Below are 22,162 nucleotides of genomic sequence, written 5' to 3' on the forward strand. Positions count from 1 at the left end.
TTTGATGAGCATTAAAAGATTATATTTGATTTGTTACTAAAAAAAAAAACTGAGCATGGATTTCTCTATGTGAAAATGCAAATGAGCCAGATAATTAATATTCAAAAAACGAGTACGAGGAATTTTCGATTTTCAAATGGTATTTCAGACACTGAAATAATAAATAAAAGCATCAAAACTTTCTAATTTGAAACATTTTTTTTTAATGTAACCCAAAGCACTTCCTACCGAAAGCAATCAAACTTTTGTTGAAATAGATTCAAGGAAAAATGAAATTAGAAATAGTTTTAGTTTCATTTTTCATCAATATTTCCTTCAGTTGTGATTGAGAAAAACGAATCTTTTCCGTTAGGTATGTCAAAGAAACAAAAAAACCTCTGAATAATAATTATGTCAAGTCAAGTCGAGCTCCACCGTTGTCCAATCAGGAGCATTCGTGAAAATTTCAAAAGAGCTGCTGTTGTAGAAGCTGTGCATTAGCTCTTTGTGATATTTTTAATGCTTGTCGAGAAATTGCATTCGTGATATTAATTATTTCCCTTCGTTCCAAGCCATGGTATGTTGCTGAAGTGTTTTAAATTCCTTCGCAATTCGTGTTAATTTGATCGCTCTCTATTAATATTATCCCATTTATTTAAAAGAATGTTTTACTTAAGTAGGCCTATCGCATTTAAAAGTACCTTAACTTGAAACTGCATTTATCTGTCTACTTTAATTGAATGACAGTAAATTCATTTATTATGGGGTTTAAAATTTATATATATTGGTATGAGAGGAATCGCTTCGAATATCGCTTGTGATATGCGTATATTAGAAATTGATACACGTGATGTAACTTACTGTATGCGCCATCGTTAAATACCCGCGACTGTTATTTTTTTCTATACCTAACGTAGCTATTCATTCATTAAAGCAGCAAGTTACATTTGAGAGTTAACTTTCAATGTGGCGCAATTAGATACTTAAGATACCTTGTCAGCCGGGAAGAGCGCGAATTTTTGCGTCCCTGTTTAATGCAGTAGTAGTTTAAGGATGAATTATTCGCCTATTTAGTCTAGCTCTAGGGGCACTAGACCCGCCGGTTCCGTTCCCTCAGTTGCAGCTCCGTCCTTGAAGTCATTGTACTGAACATATTAGGGAACTTAACCTTAAACATGTATGAGGCTTTTCGAATAGACGTCATAATCATCAGCATCACTCCTGAGGGATACACTGGATTATCCCCATAGAGATCAATGTTAAAATTGCTGATTTTAGTGTAGAAATACGTAAATTTATTGGGGGGTTTTCCGTCACACCAGTGATGTTAAAAATTGAATTGAATCTTTGGTTTTTGAATTGAGCTCGCTTAAAGGTACGAAGCGTAGAAAATTAAATATAAAATGAGCCAGAGACCCACTTTTGAGGTGTGCAATAACATTGATTTTAAAATTTTTATTTATCTTGAGTGGGAAAATGAATGTCCCGCATTGTCTTGTATTATCTAATTGCATCAGTCCATATAGTTTAGGATCTTTTAATTATGGGGCCCACATAAATTACATTGAAGAACAGCAGCTTTGATTGAGCATTTTTTGAAGGAAAAACAGGCAGATCAATAACTTGAAGTTAAAAAAAAACAATTCGGTATATCTTGCTCCCATTAAAAAAAAAACTTTTTTCCATGAAATTTGTTTCTTGCACAGGAAGTCGCCATATTGGTTACCTTGTATGTCCCTCAAGAAAGAGGGGGGGGGGGGGAAAAAGAAATGTAATGTGATCTAAAAGCCTCGTACCTATTCTGAATCTGCACATCTAGAAATGTAAATTCAAATGGGCGAGCATAAGTAGTTTATTCATTGTCCTACCGGAGGCAATTTCGCCCCCAAATACATGGTCGAGTTGGAATTGTTTAACTTGAATACATGTATAGGCCTATTGAATTTGAGTGTGGGGGGGGGGGGGAATGGTTAATTTTTCATTGTTTTATAAATGTAGTTGTGTAAATAGATAAGTATTTTTTGATGCATGGGGAAATCCTTAGAGAAGTCTTTTTGAAATATAGGCTGTCCCACCAGTGAAATTAAGAAGCAAATGAATATTAAAATACTTTATTATTTATTAATTGCTAATTAACAAAATGCTATTACAATAAATACTATGTTATATTTAATTTGTTAGTGGTTAGATTTTTATTTTGTGAGGCTCTGAAGCATGAAAAGATTACATAGTTATTAAAAACGTGTCTTAAAATGAACTTGCCTCGGTTTATCTTTGATTTGTCGTCCAATATTTAAATTTTGATACATATCTGATACATATTATTGATCAATAGGGCCGTGACTAGAAGGGATCAGGCGGTTTGGTGCTCTTGACCAGAAGGGGTAAATTTTATTCTAAATTTTCCCTTTCAACATTACAAGGTATCGTCAAAATGTTCTTGTCTCTATTGACCAAGTATCTAGTTTCAGCCTTGTTAATCAATCCAGACTCTAACAGCAACCCCTAAATATTTTCATTTATGACCAACTAGACCAGTAGTTTTAAGTGTGGGTTGTGACTTCATTGGCACAACCCCCCCCCCCCCCCCAATAAACTAAGGGGGGTTGAGATGTTTTCTGCAATAAGAAATTTATATTTAAAAAAGGTCGAAATTGAAAAATGTTTTTATTTGGTGAATTACTATATGCTATATGTAATTTAATCGAATTATACTTGTACAATCAATATTTTAGGTTAATACTTATATAGGCAACCCAGAGAGAATCACCTGATTTAAAAACGTTATACTTCAAATTAAAAACAATTAATTATAAATATAAAAAGAGAAAATATGTAAGTTTTTATGAAGTTCTTGCTAATGGTTAATATCAAGAATGGAAGTTTTGAAATTGGATGATTCTTAACCTTTCACTGGTGTGGTGTTCATTTTGATTTCCCGTTCACGTAATTTTCATCTTGTCGCCCTTAGAGAAATGCGTCTGGACCATTTTATTTTCGATATCTTTCATGTTAGTTGTTTACATGTGTTAAACTTATGCTCTAATTTTTCTTCCCATTATATCAGTCTTCCCTTTTAGAATTTTTTTCTCTCAGCGCCCCAATGTCATCTAACCCATAGAATCCTATACTGTACCCGTATTTTTTACCGTCCCCCTGGAACATTCCATTCTCCCCTCCCCTTAGCTGGCATTAACGCTCATGTTGGGAATCACTGTTCTATATCATTGATCTGTGGGGTCAAAATGACTCCTGCGACAACACTTTGTAAGGTTTTTTTGTCTGGTGGTTGGTGCATTCAGATTGAAATGCTGTATTGGAAGAGTTTTTTTTAATAATGGTTTCAAATTGATAGTGAGACTTTGGATATCCGAGTGATCACAAGGATAGTGTCAGTGAATTGTAAGATTTGTGATCAATATGTCGTATTGTTTATAAGTACTTTTACTGACTTTGAATAAGACTAATTTGGTGCTTGTGAAAATAAATATTAATTTTTAATTTTATTTTCCAAGTATTTCAATTGTATTTTAATTTTTTTATTCATGAAAGTTGTGTTCAAAAAATTTAATGTATAGTTAGAAAAAAAAATACATAATATTTTTAATTAATGTCTTTTTGGAAACTGAAGTTGAAAAATTATTTAGTGATTTGATAGATGGAGTCATGTAAAAAAACTTTTATAAATTTCTTTTGTTGATTTTTAAAATACATTAATACTTGCTGGGGGTCAAAATGACCCCACGATGTCATTTACGTAGACTTTTCACAATGTAGTTAAAGGTTAAAATTACATTGTATGTAAAAATTAAGGAGCATACACCTTGTTACATTTCCATCTTGTCTAAGGAACATTAAGTATATCGGGAAAACAAAATATTTATTTATGGGGAAAAAAATTAAACATTAAAAGTCAATATTGCCTAATTAAAACCGAAACAAATATTCAAAAAATGTTTTTGGGAAAGTATATTTACTGGTAAAAAATCTGAATATTTTAATCCTAGATAACCGGGACATATGGTCAGTCTATACACATTTTTTAATCAAAAGGTAATCTAACACTTAGGCCAGATGTTACCCTATAAGATTACTTGGAAGTTCTTGTCTCCCCACTGCCTTTTAATGTATTTATTAGCAGGGAGATCGGCTCGCCTTTACATAACAAGTCTTGCCATAGAGAGCAGCAGGTCTAATGATTTAATCATTACATTAAACTGTTAGAAAAACTGGCAGATGGCATCACTACTCGCTAAAGTATTAGAAACAAACTTCATGTTAGGCTCATACCAGATACATTCTGGCATGTCCTAATTCATTAGAAATTCCAGAGAAATATGTAGAAAGTGCATGGACTGTTTAGCAGTAATAACGCATTGTATTGCAACACATGTTGTAGATTTTGGCATATATTGTTTTAGGGCCATTAAACTAGATTTTGACGAATCAAAATTTCTGGAGCCAGCCAGATATCTAAGTCAAGTGCTCGTTCTCTTGCTGAGGAAAATTGTCTGGAATCTTTCATTGAGGATTCTAAAAAATCCTTTAGAGATAACATCCATTGTGTCGATATGTGTTGGAATTTCATTGTTTTTAAGTTCCTTTTGAGTTTATCTGGCTGAAGATTTTTTTTCTTCCAAAACACTTGTATATTAAATTTAGAATTTCTTATGAAATTTTTTTGTTTTAGGAAGTTGTAAAAAGAACAGCTGCTGCACCATCTCTTGCAGTAAAACCAAATTTGAGGCAAAGGACTACAAGACAGCCTTTGGCTGGTGTTGGAAACCGGGTGCTCGGCAATGTTACCAATAAGGTCTTGGTATTAACATTTCATAATTATTTAAATCTAAAACAAAAGAAATTGAAATGAATTTGATATTTTCAGAATCTAATGTTTATTTAATAAAATAAGGTGTTTGGCTAATGTTTTTTTATTAATGTTTTTTAATGTGTTTTTCCGCATAGAATTTTTAACAAAAAAACATTTACACAATGTTAAAATATTTTCAAATTATTTCTGCAAATGAATGACTGTATAGTGTAATTTTCATATCTATGTTTATTGTAGCATGTTATTTCGTTTATAGGATCGATCGCAGTTGGGCAAACCAGTGAAACCAGCGTTGAAAAAAGTAATTGAAAGTGAAATTGTAAGTTATTGTTACTATGTTAATTTATAATGTATAAATTATGTATTTATTTTTTCAAAAATAGAATTGGATGTGAATATATATTATAAATTAACGCAACAATATTTTTCAGAAAGTTTATAAACAAAATTATAAATTTTATGTTAAAAACAAATGGTTACAGAGGGAAAACAAACAGAACTTCAGCAGGAATCTGACATGAATTTGAAATTGCAAAAACACCCTTTTCGCAATGTTTCTTGTTTATTGTTTACAAATAATTCATTTCAGTCGATAGTTCAATCTTAGTAATAAATATACTTTCATGTATGTAAAGACCATAAAAAATATGAAAATATTTTAAAACAGTTGTCGTTATTGTTATTTTACTTTATGAAATCGGTGGGAAATACTAGGATAATTTAATTGCAGCTAAAACAAATCTTTCACTATGTCATGGTATAAAAATAAGATACATATAAATTTTAAAGCATGTGCATTTAGCCTATGTGTATATATGAATAGTGAGTAACCTAGTTATTGTTCCGTATTTTTCTGTGTATATTCTGTGATGCACAAATCATTGGATGCCTACCCCAAAAAATATGTGTAAAATTGGAGTTATTGGAAGTGCCCCAAAATTTTCGCCTTCTCTTCTAATAAGGGTGGCCTTGAACATAATAGTTCTTGGAAAATAGTGGCAAAATACAATTTAATTCGAGGGGGATGCCTGGAGGTTGTCCCTTTTTGGGAAGGGGTCTAATATGATTGTTCATGTCTTGTTCTATGTGGTTTTTGTTTTGTCTTCAAAATATATATTTGAAATATATATATGTGGTTATATTCCCAAATATTTTTGTAAATCAAAAGGTATTTTTTATATTTGCATTACTGGTACTTTAACCGAGCTAGATGAAATGTAAACTGGACTGTTTAAAAAAAATTGAAGGTCTATTTAAAATTCATGCAAACTTAAGATTTATCACTTGGTTAAAATTATATAACTAATTCTGTCGGTAACGCAACCAACTAGATAACAGGTATGGTAAAAAAAGCAATCGAGAGATCACAGCGTGAGCATTTACAGTTGGAAACAATTACTGTTGCAACCAAAAATAAACTTCAGTAAAAATATATTAGTTCGGCATAAATATGCAGTGCCACAGAAGCATTGTATCTTTAACATATAATTAGCAGTGACATTATGCAAATTTTTCCAGGTTGTATGTAAATTTCTTCGCAGTGTATTTTGCATGTTTGTTAAGTAGAGTATATTTTGTTGATTGATCATGGTTGTAATCAAGTTTAATTTAAAGAAAAATGTTGGCTTTTTTGTTTTGGGGGAAAATTTTTTTTTAAGAATTCATTTATTTTCTTGCATTTTTAAATTTAATTTCGTAAATCCCTTTTTGAATTACTTCAACGATTGAAGATATAACCTCTTTGTTCTAGTGCAGTGTTTCCCAACCAGTGTGTCCCGGCACCTTAGGGTGCCACGAGATATTATGGAGATGAATAAAAAAATGGCTGTCCACTTAAGTTCTTGATTGCTCTCATGCATGGGCAAACTCATCAGATAAATCACCATCTGGTGGCAGTATCAACAAAGTGCTGCTGTGGTGGTCGGGTGGTCATAGCGAGACTTGCATTGCTGCGACCCAGGTTCGAGTCCCACCGTTGTCAGTGTTGGTCACCTGAAGTTGGTTTTTTTGTGGTTCCCAACTTTGAGGCGTAAAAAAGCCGATCTACCCATTAGTCTTGTCATAGAGCAACAGGGCTACAAACAGTACAATTATTGTCATTACATTTCCAGACCTACCAACTCTCCCGATTTTGCATCCTTCCTCCTGCTCTCCGGATTTGGAGGGTACCCCCCTCGGGAGAATCTCTGGATTTCAAAAGTTGGCACTTCACTCTTCACTCACTTAGGTATTTATATTTCCTGCACTACTCGCTAGGTAGTAAATAACCCGTGGTGATAGACCTGAGTTGTGCTCAGTTTAAAAGTAAAAAAGAAAGCGTCAAGAATGTGAGCTTTTGCCTGAGTTAGGTCTGGCTGTCCATGTATGGTCCCGTTCAGCCAGCACCATCTATAGCAGTAAGTCTCCACGCGAAGCTCGTGACTTTTTCGAAGAGGTCTATTTCACCTATAGTCATTGGATATATTGTAAAAAAAAGTAAAGATATTGCATGCGTCGGCCTGTGACTATATCGAATGGCTGCAGGTGAAATACTTTTCAGTGATGTCACCGCTTTGCACAGAGGTGTTTTGCTGTAGATGGTGTTGGTTCAGCGTACATGAGTTTAAGGAAAGACGACTCGTTGGCTTTGTAGTTTAATGGTGTTTCCCAGCAAGTTTGAAGACGTAGGTTCGATTCTCCGCAAGGCCAGTTGAATTTTCTTGGATTCAACTTGGCATTAGCCAGCTGTTGAAACCTTCATAGTAAGTAATAGCAGAGAGTGACATCACCTTTTGAATAAGCTGAAAGATCTCATTTCTCAACACTAATCGAGATTGCAAGATGCATTAGATATGTACTTTCCATTTTTTTTTCACTGAGAATCTTAACTGGGTTGTCTCACCATTTGATTTCATAGACAGTGCGGAGGAAATAGATTTCACAACTTGCGAATAAGATGAATTTGTTGATCTTTGCGCCAATTCCACATTCAAAAGTAACTTCAAGAGATGTCGGAGGCTGATTTTTGGTTTAGATTGAGAGGAATATCTTAATCTAATGAAGAAAGTTATTAACACACTTTTGTCTTTTTCAACATCACATATGCTAGCAAGCCTTCTTTGCTATGGCGACAATAAAATACAAAGCAAGAAATAGATTATTACTACTCAACCGTACAATGTAGCTTTGTACACATACCTCTATGGAATCTTTAACGAATTGGTATATGCCGGAATGTGTATATATATATATGTTATGAATCTAATGTGAAGTTTGTTTCTGTGTAATGTTTCTTATGTGCAGTGCTGCCATCTGTCAAGAAATAGACTGCAAGGCCTTGAGGACAATTTACATGTTTTGTTGCCAACTATAAAGTCTGATTTCAAGTATTTGTGCTCTAAGCATCAATTAAAAGTTTCTTATTAATGGTTAATCAGACAAAACTCGTCTATTTTTACTGTGATTTTTTTTTTTTTTTTTTTTTTTTTTTTTTGCTGTAGTAAACTGCATTTTGTATTTAAGGAAGGGTGCCCTAAGTTTTTAAAGTTATTCCGGAAGGTGTCACGAACTTCAAAAGGTTGAGAAATGCTGCTCTAGTGTTTACTTTAGTTTTTAAGGATTTTAAATAGTTTTAAATGATTTTATTTTTAATTCAAGATCTGATGTATACATGTGTACCTAATTCAGATGGTCCTAGTGAAGATAGTTCTTAATTAAATTTATTAATTTGTTTTGGCTTAGGTGTGAAGATAAAACTTTGGTTTAGCTTGGTATTTTTATAATAAGTGTTATTTTAAATAGTGCAGTCAACACTTGTATTTTTTATTCCATCAAAAATAGACGTTGTATTGGGTGGGGGTCATTATATCGAAAGACTGAGTCATTATTCAAAAAGTCAAAGTGAGAAAGAAGAGAGTCTGCACCTATGGCACTGGTTTATCTAACGGAATGCGTAGGGTCAGGTGGAATATAATGGTCATAAAAAGAGGTATTTTCATCTTTGAAGAGGTATAACCATATGAATTTTTCAAAAATAAGATCTCTTCTGATATTTTACATTACATTCATAGAGAAGATTAGCACATTTTTCAAAAATATTTTTTGAGTAAGTTTTTTTTTTTCAGCAACTTTTTAGACCTCACTTTTATGACCACTTTACCTTATGGGGTGGGGTAAAGCGAGTAGTGCATGGGGTAAAATGGTCATACCAAATAATGAAATTTTAAGAAAATAATCAGTAGGCATTGAAATTTTATTTAACGCATTTATCAGTCATTTTCTATTTTTAAATTTATAACTTTTAATGTACTCTATGGTTAAAACTTGGCTTCATTTAGGATCTTCAAATACAACAGTTCCCTTATTTCATTTATGTCGTCATTTTCTGGTAAGGTATAAAAATTCATTATTTAGGTTTTTTCATGATAAAAATTCTTTATTAATCACTTGTCTGATAATTTGCATTATTGGTCTTTGTTCTCTTCATAATAAACCAGCACCCCACACAGTGTCTTCTGACATCTTTTCATAAAGTTAGAATAGCTATAGATTTGCCTTAGATCTTCAGGAAATTTTTTCTTTGGCTATGGGAGTTTAATGAAATTTTTGCATATTTCTATTTTGTGGCAGTCAAAGTTCAACTATTTCCTATAAGTAAGGTTTCTCCTTTGCCATTCTGAATGTTTTCATTTTGTCTTTGAGTTCTGTATTACCTTTCGTTTACAGCTGAGATTAACGAGGGCAAGGTAGTCAGTATATGGCTTGTTTCAAGTCTTTCACCAGACACAACACTGATATTAGCTAATCTTGACATTTCATCTATGTTCAAGTCAGCCATTCATGAAATTGATTCTGTATCTTTATTTTACTTGGTTGTGAATTGCGGAAGTTCAACATCTACAAAAGGGCGAGGGTTGTTTACATTGAGCAAGAGATTTGAAGCCTTCAATACCAGTCTTTTGCATGTCACCCATGATTTTCTTCTACAATCCTTTTTTCTTGACTTGTTAATGACCCATCTTTAAGAGTGATATGGAATCTTCAACTCGTGTTCTTGCAGCTCACATGATACTGATGCTCTTTCCAACAGCTAGCAATACTAATAGAACGATGTTGGAGTACTGTTGTATATTCTTTTCACCTATAGGTTCAAACACCTACTTTCCAAGCACATGTTTGCTCTGGAAAAGTAAAAAATGAACTGTAAAAAGTAAATTAAAAAAACTATCAAGTAAAAAAAGTTTTTAAATTTCAATTATTTGTTAGGCAAAATAGCTCCTAACAACTAAGTGTTGGTTAAGCCTAATGCTATGACCACTTTACCCCACGTTGTTTAAATTACTATAAAATATGAAATATGATTATAACTTACCAATGAATGAAATAATGTTCTTGAAACACTACTGGAGTGCCCTGCACAGCCAATCTATGAAACGTTTGAGAAACTAAAATGGTAAAGAGAAGTTATTCAGGCACTCAAAGAATGGAACCCGAGCTTGAACAATAAAAACTGTTTATTGCCACTAAAATGTTTGGCATAAAATTTTAAGTGAAAAACTTTGCTGCTTGCAAGTGAAAGTTAAAACAGAAATTTGGTAGCAATATCAATTCAAATTCTGAAGTTATGAGATTTTATGTTCAGTATGACCATTTTATCCCATCTGACCACTTTACCCCACCTGACCCTAACAATTGAGTGTTCTGTATCAACTGATTTGTTTTGTTTATTTTCCTGTTGTGGGACTAGTTTTAACTTTTAAATAAATGTTTTGTAAAAATCTGATTTTTTAACTTTTTTAGGCAGTTAAATCGAAACCTGAAGTTCCTGTTAAATCAGTTATTCAAGCTTTCTCATCAGCAACTCTACCTGATAATGTGGACGATATTGACAGCGAAGATGCAAAGAATCCTCAGCTTGTTAGCCAGTATGTTAATGAGATATATCAGTATTTGCGGTACCTTGAGGTATGTGTCTTGACATCCACTACACAATATATGATGCTCATTAGAATTGCTTGTGTTACTTTTATATGGAAATGTACGTTATAGTGAATGCGATAAATCTGGTAATTATGTATAATATCGCAGACTATTTTGATATGATGCAATTAAAAATTTATCGCATCACATTTACTGGTTATATATCTTACTACATTACTGCACGCCAACTCTGGTCATATATCACCATATGGTTATTTCTACCCAATAAAGTTGGTGGGAAATGAAGGCACTATCTATTAGTGGTCATCCCAGGCTGAGTAGAGAATTTGTTTATGATGTCCTTTGTCCAGATTCGAACCCGTGGACCTTGATGAGCATCTTACCATTATGCCACTCTAACATTTTCTTTTTGGTTCTTACTGGTGAATTATTTAAATTTATACCAGAAAAAAGTTTTTATTCTAACTTTAGTTTAGAACAGGGTTGGACAACTTTTTTCCAAGCAGTGTCATAATCAACCGTGGTTAATTTATATATATGAAGATCCCGAACGACAGCATTCTTTGACTTCAGTGTCGGATCCCACTTTTTCATCATCCCCGCCTTTTCTAGGAATCGACCACTGATCCTTTACAAGACTCTTTTCAACCCACTTTTTAAAAACTTGGAACAGACTTAGAGGTAAGATCTTAAGTGCATCAAGCTTTTTTTTTTTTTGCCTCAATAAAACTTTTGAGCTGCAACTGATTGATGGATCAGAGCGTTATTCAGCCTCAAGTCTCAGTACAGAAAGCAGTTTGTTATGCGTATTTTAGAAAGATATGATAAACAGCGAGTATAACATCTTTTGGAAGCAATTGTTTTGCTAGTTTGCTAGAGAAGTCTTGGAGATAAAGTAACAGACGTAACAATTCGCAACTGCTTTCGACTCTTTCTAAGAATGTATTGATCAAGGAAAAGACAGTATTGCAGACAATGAAGGTGAAACCCTGCTGATCACTATATGGCTGGAAAAGCATTGTGTAAATCTTTTTCTAAAGATTAAATTGAACACTTTGAAATTTGTGGTGAGAGGTGTGTACTTCAGATATTCTTGCTGCTGATAATATCGTATCCAAAGTGAAGCAATGAACGAAGATTCTCTACCCTCGGAAGAAAGTAAAAGGCTGTAAATATTCTGAATATTTTTTCTACAGAAAATGGACAAACTTTCCTAATCGTCTATAAGAAAATTGAAATTTACTTAATCTAAATGTATTCAATTGAAAATTCTTTTCTAATATTTGATTAATTGTCTATTTAGGAAATTAGTAAATTGTGTTATCACAGTGAGAATGTTTCTGAAAACCATCAAATGCCAAGAAATATCAATGTTTCAACAAATTTTGATATGGTGAACCTTGGGTTATGTTGAACCTTTTATTGGGTCCACAGACAGTTCACTATAACAGGAATTGACTGTAGTTAAAATCTGTGGTGAAAAACCCTCATTCTCAAGCAGGTTTTATAACAGTGGCTCCCAAAGTGTTTGTCGTGATCCGTGGGGATATCTGAGGGTTTGCACAAGATTCTCTAAAATTAAAACTTAACATTTCTAAAAAGTTTTAAAAATATTAATTATAGAAAATGTCTTAATCCAGCTGAGCTAATTATGTATTGTACATAATTGTATTAAATTTTACTTGTACAGTAATAAATATATCGAGATAATACTTGTGCAGGATGATTCAGAATTACCAGATTTTAAATTGTATATTTCTTAAAACAAAATGATGGTATATATAAATAAAGCGGTGTCTCTCTACATTTAAAGAACAATTTTTGTTGATGGTCGATTTGAAATGTTGGACCATCTTGAAATCTAGTTATTTTTAACAGCCTTGTATCTGAATATTAAGTGTCATACAGCTCGTATTTCCATCTTGCATAAGAAACAGATGCCTCTGTACTCTAATTTACCTGGGTCCCGGGACCCAGTGTATTTAAAAATCTGTCTTTTTGAGTAAAAGTGGGTCCCTCTCGATAAAAGATGTAAAAAAAGTATCTCCTCCCCTTTAATTCACTGCAATCTTTGAATTTTTTCCAGCATGCCCCAGATCTTTGATCACCTGCTTGTCTTTTCATTGAGTCATGTTCTGAGGAGGTATACCTGAATCAAATTCATTTATGAAAACATGTTATCCAAAGGTTCATTTACTTTCATTGTCAGTATAGGAAGAGCTTGCAAAAAGTCTTCCCCCCCTCCCGAGTCCCTTCCCCCCAAGAAAATGAAAAAAAATTTTTGTAAAAAATGTTAAACATAGTATATTTTCCAATATTTTTATTTGAAATTCTTGTATTATATTAATTTAAAATCATTTTTTTGATTAGCATTAGTGACCTACAATTTCTATAAAAGAAATTCTGTCCCTCCGAAAGCCAATTCTGTATACTCATTATTTTCGCGATGCGAAGTGGTAACTGCCACAACAGCTAGATGATGGAACTATGGATATTCAGAGTTTTAGATTTTTTTTAAACTATCTTGGAAAATGTTTTACTCTTTAAACAGGCGTTCCAAATTTTTTGCGAATGCATTTTTTGAAAAACCGTAATCTTATAGGAACAAGGCAAATATATTTATAGCATATACTGTCTTTAAATGCCGGCAAATTGCCGTGAAAGTACTTCCAGACCAACCATAGGTCCGTGAAAGTTCTGTAATTTTCGGCATGTTGATTTTTTTTCGTTAATGCACTGGAATTCTAATTCATCATTCATCTGATTTATAGCAGCGATTTTATAAATATTAAGCAATGTCTTGGAAAACTAACATATTTTTTCAGTGTTGATTTAAGGAATGGTTTTTATTGATTTGGCGATCTCTCTTAGGTTAAATTTCCCATAAGAAAAAATTACCTTGAATGCCAGGCTGAGGTGACTGGGAAAATGAGAGCTATTTTGATTGACTGGTTGGTTCAAGTCCACCTGAAGTTTCATTTGCTTCAAGAAACTTTGTATTTAACAGTTTCCATCATCGACAGATACTTGCAGGTAAGGTGTATTGATTCTGTTCTCTCAGGAAGATACTCTTTTAATTTAGATAAAAAAAAATCTTGCCTAATTCTATTTTAAAAATTAAAACTTAATCTCATGTGTGTACTCTCTTAAAACTTATTAAGTCAATTACAGTGAACCCCCCTCTTAAATACCTTTCAGATACGGTCATCTGTTTATATCGCCAAATCATTTCCCCTGTAATAACAGTATATATTTCAAACCTCTCATGAATGGGTCACCTTTCTTTTACAGGTTAATTTTTTTTCCATCTATATCTGCGAAAGGTTTTACTGTATTAGAATCCAACTTCAATTGAAAAAGGTTATCTAGAAAAAGGTCTGTCTTTTCCCAATATCCAGTTTATCAGCTATTTTTTTAGGCAACTTCATTAAAGTCTGGGTTCATGTAGAATTTTTCAAATAAATTTGCTTGTGTAAAAATGATTCTTGTCCGCAATTTCAAATTATCTAAACTCAAAAAGTTGAAAAAGAAATTTCAAAACTCAGATACTTTTATAAAACTTCGAATTGACCTAATACTTTCTGTACCTATAGTCTTTTCTATTACTGCTTTTCCTTTATTTAGTCATTTTAAATTTATCTTCCCCCCCCCCTTTGTTTCCCTAACATGCAGTTAGGTTACCAGATTTAACGCTGATACATCTTATAAAGATCATCCAAATTTGTTGCCAAAAGCCTGTACATGAAGGGGGAAAGAAGCCAATGGCCTTATATTCATATTATTTTACCTAAATGTTATTGAGAAACAGAAGATTTTTAAATTTATAAGACATTTTCTTTTTTAGGTCGTTAAAATCCTAGCCGTAATATAGTTAGGGCTGGGATTTTAATCTACACATATTTTGAATATGTATTGCATTTTATTTTAAATGTTTCTTCAGCCATTAAAGTAAGAATATAATCATACTTGAAAGGCTGAAAAACTTATTTGAAATAAAACTCAATCCATATTCAAAATTAACTTCAAAATATGATGTAAAATAAAGGATTTGTCATAGATGGAATATATAAATGTGGAGCAAAGTGTATTTTTGCCAGATTATCGGTATAAGATTTTCATTATTTCTATGAACTTTATCTGGAATTTAATTCTAACCATTGCATTCCTATTTGTTTTTCTAAATAAGAATGATTTATTTAATTTTCAATATCAATATTATAAGTTTCTAATAGAATAGTTTTGAATTCTAAAGAATTTTTTTTCTCCCCAAATATTTTCTAGTTTAGTGTTATGTATCTTCCAGGTTGATAAAGTTCGCAGGAATAAGCTGCAGCTGGTGGGCGTTACTGCCATGTTCATAGCTTCTAAGTTTGAAGAAATGTATGCTCCAGAAGTTGGAGACTTTGTATATGTGACTGATAATACTTATACGAAAGAAGACATTTTTAGAATGGAACAGTTGATTCTAAAGAAATTGAGCTTCAGTTTATGTAAACCCTTACCATTGCATTTCCTTAGACGTTTCTCCAAAGCTGGCAATGTAAGTTTTTGCAATATATTTCCAGCATTAAGATGCGATGGAATTTTTGAACTTTTTTCCAGGACTTGGTGCCTAAATTTTTTTCCAGATTCGTCAACAAAATTTCATAGGTGCACATACACAAGTATTTTTGACTAAATCTAAAACAATTTTTTCCCCTTGTCTGGTCAGGCAAAATTTTCTAGCAGACCAGTGGATATAATTTTATGTTCTCAGCTCCTAAATTCATTTATCATACATGAAAGAATTGGGTGCCATTATCAATTTGCTGATAACCATAGCGACCTGTGACTTGACAAGCCCTGATCAAGATTCTGAGCTTGATTTCTTGTGTGAGATTTTATTTCAGTTTTATGAATGTGTCTTAAACAACTTTGATAGACATGCTAAGCAGGGTTGGGTTTTGATGTCAGAAACCAGTTTTTGACATGACAACTGTCAAATTAGTTTAAACCGAAATGTTTTTGGATGTTTTTAAGCATAATATGTATATAACATGATGAAAACTTTTCCATATATTGCAATGTTTTATTTTGAAACGGTAATAAATTAATCATTAAAACAATATAATTTGCAATTTTGAATTTTTTGACAGTTTAGAACAGTTTCCCAACCTTTTTTTGTCCCGTCGCCCCTTCAGAATTTCTCCTAGTGTTCCCAACTCGATCTAATCCATAGAATCCTATGCTATACCCATAGCTTCTACCGTCCTCCTGGAACTTTCCATTGCCCACGTTGGGAATCACTAATCTAGAACATATGGAATATAATTGTTTCATTTTATCTAAGCTACTCATTACCTGTGTTCAATTTACAAGTGAAATAGAACTGTTTATTCATAATATGTGTGATAGGGTATTGGTTAGGTTTCTTACCTCTGAAATTAGCTCAGGATTAAAAGGTAAAAACTTACTGTCTATGATGTCAAATAGTTAAACCTGATCAATATATTAAATAACTTTAAATAAAAGTTTTTATATTAAATTATAATTAAGGATCATAAAATATCTATTGATTTAAATTTTCTGATCTGCCTAAAATTTTATTCTGTATTAAAAATTCTTGCACAGCATCTGTTAATACTAATTACTGTTATTCTCACCTAAAAAATGTTTTAGCTTAGGTCATGTAAATCAAGTTTTAACAAGTATTTTCAATTGAAGCAGAGCTAGCAGGACTTCATAGCTATATTGTTTTGCATATTTAGATACAGCTTCAATCAGAAAATCATTGCATTATAAATGCTTGTAAATATATCCTATTACATAGTCAAACTTAGTTATTACTTTTGGACTAAAAATAAGTTTCTTAAGAATCGCTTACAAGCCAGCACTCTAAAATTGAAAAACATTTTAGTCTTACAATTTAATATAATTTCTAAATATATTTTAATGGCACAGATGTGAGGATAGTAAGGATGTAAAAATTAAAGAATATCCAGTTTTATTTTAAATTCAATTTTTTTGCTAATTGTTTATTATGTGAAATATAAATTAGTTTCCATTGCCTGAAACAGTTACAACAATTTTTGGTATAATCACCCCTAATGGTAACTTTTAGTTTGAGAATATTCTTAGGTCATGATGAGGTTTTAAAAGTTTGGTTATAAAGATTTTAGAAACCTTCGAATTAAAACCTTAAATTTTTATAATTGGATAAATTTTGAGAAATTGGTTCACAAAAGAAATTGAACCAAAGTTGATAGACAAAAGAAGCTATTCTTACACAATCACCTTCATTCTAAGAAGATATAGAACTGTTTTCTTCAATGCACATACACTTAAATTCTGTATCACTCACATTTCTTTAAAAGTTGTGCGATTCAGCCCTGTTGGTTTAATTTCCTTGCTTTCAAACTTTAATATTATGGTCTACAAACTTCAATGTACCCATCTTGACAGAGAAAGGCTGCAACGTTTATATAAATACAACACAACAGGCAAAATGCCCAACGAGGTGGCTGAGAAAAAATGCCCATAAAAATATGGATGTCATATATTTCAAAAATACAGCAACCCAATTAAAAATGCAATTAACAAATTATAAACAATATATACACATGATAAAATATTATAAAATGGCTATAAAGAATACTTATGGTTGTCTTATTCTAAGTATGAATAGCTTCTCGATTTACCCCAACATGTTTATCTTATTTCTTTTTGAACGTGTCAATTGTGTTACAATTTACTACCTCCGGGGCTATTCTATTTATTAACAACCCTATTAGAGAAAAATTCCGAGGCACCATAGCCTTGCATTGTCCCTCACCAATCGATACTGGTGTCCCCTTGTAAAAGCAGTGGATTGGCGGTGTACTAAAAGTTCATGGTTCATCCCATTGAAAATTTTGAACACTTCGATCATATCTTCTCGACACCTGCGTTTATCCAATGTAAAAATATTCAAAAAGTGAAGTCTATCTTTATAACTCAAGCCCTGTGTGCCAATAAAGACAGGTGTAGCTCATCTCTGCAGCCCTCAACCAAGTCTGTCCCTCTGTAAGTATGGTCTCCAAAACCTAACAGCACAGTCCAGGACGAACTAAGCCTTGAAAAAGCATTCTATTTGCTTTTTTGACCACCGCTGAACAATGTTCAGAAAACCTAAGCTGCTTGTCAATGAGAATTCTTAAATCAGTGACCCTAGTTGCATCCAGGATAGTAACATTAGAGATAATGTTGCATCATTAGTTTTATGAAAGTGAAGGTTGGTTTCATAGGTTTAAGAAATTATTCGGATTATTCAATTTTAAAAATCATTGACAATCAAGCTGTAACCAGGAGGCAGCTAGAAACTTTCCAAAGACTCTGTAGAAAATTATTAGAGAAGGGCTGTGTGTGAGTATCTCAGGTGTTTAACGCTGATGTAACTGTAATGTTTTGGAAGACATGCCGCAAAGAACATTTATCACCCAAAAAGAAAAGTAAGCCCCTGATTTTAAGGCAAGTAGAGATACTATGTTTTGTACATATGCGTACGAGTACCCGATAAAGTCTCATCTTTTCCTAATCTGAGTATTAAAAGGAAGGATAAGCTAAAGCTCTGCATTTTAGACAAACAGCAAATAGAGTTAGACTATGAAAACACTTTCCTGCATTGGTTTAAATAGTTTTTCATTCCAGAAGTCAAGACGTACCTTGAGAGTGGATACATTCCATTCTCAGTTATTTTGATACTGGATTGACAGAGGAGGAAATGCAGCCGACTGGTCCTGAAACATTAAATGGGGAAATCTAAACAGACTTCAATTCCTTAACTAATTAGTGTGAAGCGCTGAGTGGAGACAGCAACCTCCCTTAGCTACACCAATTTTTGCCCCAGTTGGCATTTTTGTATTACGAGATGGTATTTTTTCAACAATTGCCTGGTATGCTAGGGGAGCCAGGTTCGATTCCTTTCGAAATATTAGTTTAGGCATAACATCTAGAAAATTCAATTTCTTGGTATTTTTTCGGCCCGAAATACACTAAGTAGGAACATTACGAGTAGGATTTACTATATATTTGTCGACAGTTACATTGTAAAACAACTTCAAAGTTGTTTTACAATCTCTGAACTGCACACTTAATCATTGACTACAAATGCTAAAACTCCAAAGTCAAATATCTGTTAATGTATTTAAAAGTATGAAATTTTTATAAATGACTTCTCAGCCACATCCGCAATTCACTCATCAGAAGTTTTAGCATATAGGGTTTAGTTATTTTATATTTTTACTTATATAGCTCCCTTGAAAAATTTCAAATTATTTTAAGTAATTGCAAGTCATTAGGAATCTTTTTATAATTGAAAGTATGTTCATTAAGTCAATGGTTACAGAGATAGCTGTTATGTAGACAATGTGACGTTCTGTATAAGCAACAAAACTAATCTTGTTTAGTCTCAAGATGTTTTGTTAATTGGGAGGAATTAGAAATTTACTTGTATATTATTAAATGCTGCTGTGGTGGTCGAGTGGTTATAGTGACGGACTCGCGATGCGAGGATCCAGGTTCGAACCCCACAATGGTGGTTGGCTGAAGTTGGTTTTCTGTGGTTCCCAACTTCAAGGCACAAATGCGAGCCGATCTCCCCGTTAAAAAGTCTCGCCACAGAGAGCAAGTCCTACAACGATAAATCATTCAATCGTAACACTTCACTCATAGTTAGAAAACTAGTGGCAGATGGCAGCATTACACATAACAAGCATTACAGAGAAACAACAAAAACTTCACATCAGGTTTCACAACGCACATTCCCGCATGTACCGATTCGTTGGGGGTTCCGTGGGGGGGGGGGGTGGTGCATGTGATGTAGTAGTAGGTAGTGCCTCTAAAAAAATGGCTTGGGGATCCATGATGTTCTTAAGTCAGCCACCTCGTTGGGCAATTTGCCTGTTGTGGGTTTTTATTTGTATAAATTAGAAGTTTTTAATTTGGTTACTCTATAAAAGCAATGTTAATTTTGATTTCGTTCTATGTGTATTTCAGGTTGATTCAACGATGCACACGTTAGCTAAGTATTTAATGGAGCTTGTGTTACCAGAGTATGAACTAGTCCAGTTCTGTCCATCGGTCATCGCTGCATCTGCATTATACATTTCGATAAAGCTTCTAGAAGATACAGAATGGAACGATACGCTTGTTTTTTACACTGGTTATAATGAAAGTGACTTTCTGCCAATTGTGAGCTTAATGTGTAAAGTCTTACTAAATGCAGACTGTGTTAAACTACAGGTGATATTTCTATTTCTTTTTTTTAGGTCTTATAAAGCTCAACTTCATAAACATTTATGTATAGATTAGTTATTATAAATATGTTATCCCTGTACAGGCATGTGTTTAACGTCTATCATAAGGCAGCCAGCTTTTCAATGGTCATAGTGGAATTTTATTTTACAAGCTTAATTCATTCTTCCAACACGCTCGTATATTGAATCAAACTTTCCTCATGTGTATTGAATCAAACTGACGTATTGATCAAGAGCAAACTAAAAAAAACTTATTTTAAATATGAAATGGGTAAATTCTGGTAAAAGAAACAAGATCAAACGTTTATATGCTTGAAATTGAAGAGAACACATTTTATCTAATGAATGTTTCAAGTCTCTCCTTTAGTGTTTTTTTTTTAAAATTAGTGATTACCAAGTCTACAAGGTAAATCTTACCTTTTTCATATTTTTGAAATCTGAAATACCATGTTAAAATGTCTTAAAAGCCCCTCATTTATTATAGAAAATAAAAATATAGATCAAGAAGTCTCAATTTCTTTGATTTAAATAAAAATTTCTTTTGGAGGAAATTTTTGTTTTTTTTGTGCGTTGGGGAGGGCACTTCTTTCATCTGAGCTGAGAACATTGTTTTTTAAAGTGAAAAGTGATCATGTGTATGCTACTGTATATACGTATATAAAAACTGGGAATTTTATTTACAGCCAAAATTTTAGTGCTACAAAACTGAAATGCGGTTATAAACATTTTTGCTATTATGAAAATTTTTCCTGTAACAAAAATCAAATTTCTACCCTTACAATTCAGGACTAAGTGTGGATGAAAGTAAGATACAAATTGTAAAGTTTTTAACTGATATGGAAATCATTCTTTAAGTGAAAATTTGTTTAAAATTTTTGCTCATTATGTGCATTACTTGTTAACAGAATCGTTCATTAACTAAAGTTCCACTGTATTTGTATGCAGTGTCGGGTTCCCAGTGACCTAGAAAGTCGGGAGGGAATGCTTTATAGAACTTTTTATGTATATATATATAATTTTTACCAAATACTTCCAGTGATGAAAACCCTTTGCAATTTTTCTTCTGGGGTTTTGGTCAGGAAAATGATCGGGTCTATTTCCCTGGGAACTTTTGGTTTTAATGTACAACAGTGATCAGCAGCCTATTAATGGTAACTAAGGCTCAGATTTTTGACTGTCATAAAAAATCCATCTTATATTTTATGGCAAGTCATTTCCATATTTTAGTTATTGGTTATATTAAGTTTGCTTGAAAATACCAAATATAAAAAATAATCTCAAGTTTTGGGTTAATTTTAATTGTAAAAAATTTTAATCTATATTTTTTAGATTTAATATGCGCTTACAATAAAGTTTTTTAAAAAAAGCAAATTCATTTTCAGTAACCACTTTTGTTCTGTTAGGATCCCTTTGTTGAATGACATGCCAAGTACTTGTGAAAGATGTTATTCATTCTGACACTTAATCTTCACGTTTAATGTATTATCATGTCTAAATAGATTTTTTTTTTTTTTTTTCCATGAGGACTGACTTGATTTCCTGTCACAGTAAAATTCCATAGCTCTCAAATAAGGTTTTTGCGACGTTTTGTTTTGAAGTAAAATTTTCCCCAATATTGCCACTCAAGTTTTGTAGTTGCTTCCCCCACCTTTAATTCTGGCATAGTTCAGAGTAAGTTAGTTTTTTCCAGGACTTTGGTGAGAATATTTCCAGAACTGATGGTGGTAGCTATACAAACATGTGGCCACGGGGAATGCGAATATCTGGGTTTAAATCCCACTGGTGACGCAGTGTTAGTTGGCTTACTGTCATTTTACAGCTTCAGGTGCAAATGAGTATCTTTAAAGTTCTGTAACAGATCCTACAACCCTGGCTGCAACCAAAAACAAAGATTAACACTCACCCGGGACAAGTAGGTGCATATTTTGTGACATGCCTTCGTAATTTTGAATTTAAAAAACTAACTTGATGCCCTTCCTAGTCCAGCATTTGGGTAGTCATTCTCCTGCTTTACCCTGGTTGCTGTCCTGCCCACTACTGTATTCAAGTATAAATCTCAATTCCAAACAGATGGCTGCAGTAACTGTAATCTTGTTAGTCTTGTCACAGCAACGGGCCTACAACTGCATAATTATTCAATCATTACATTTCGCTCGTAGAG

The 22,162-nt window shown here is 32.8% G+C and overlaps 1 protein-coding gene across 2 annotated transcripts in view; it reads left to right on the forward strand.

Annotated features, from left to right (window-relative positions):
- The first annotated feature begins 189 nt into the window (after positions 1 to 189).
- Positions 190 to 22,162, forward strand: part of CycB (Cyclin B) — a 24,724-nt gene continuing 2,751 nt past the window's right edge. The window contains exons 1-7 of one of the 2 annotated variants that reach the window (XM_089247653.1): positions 190 to 556; positions 4,670 to 4,792; positions 5,067 to 5,129; positions 10,589 to 10,753; positions 13,601 to 13,762; positions 15,033 to 15,269; positions 19,742 to 19,987. In XM_089247653.1, the coding sequence (XP_089103779.1) occupies positions 554 to 556; positions 4,670 to 4,792; positions 5,067 to 5,129; positions 10,589 to 10,753; positions 13,601 to 13,762; positions 15,033 to 15,269; positions 19,742 to 19,987 (999 nt within the window). In that variant the 5' untranslated portion in view covers positions 190 to 553. Of the gene's footprint in view, positions 557 to 4,669; positions 4,799 to 5,066; positions 5,130 to 10,588; positions 10,754 to 13,600; positions 13,763 to 15,032; positions 15,270 to 19,741; positions 19,988 to 22,162 lie in introns of both variants that reach the window. The other variant, XM_089247652.1, reaches the window with a different exon arrangement.

This window comes from Pholcus phalangioides, unplaced genomic scaffold, assembly GCF_987345545.1.
Source record: "Pholcus phalangioides strain wild (caught in Gottingen) unplaced genomic scaffold, Ppha-v1.0 ptg000018l_1, whole genome shotgun sequence".
NCBI classification, from domain to species: Eukaryota; Metazoa; Arthropoda; class Arachnida; order Araneae; family Pholcidae; genus Pholcus; species Pholcus phalangioides.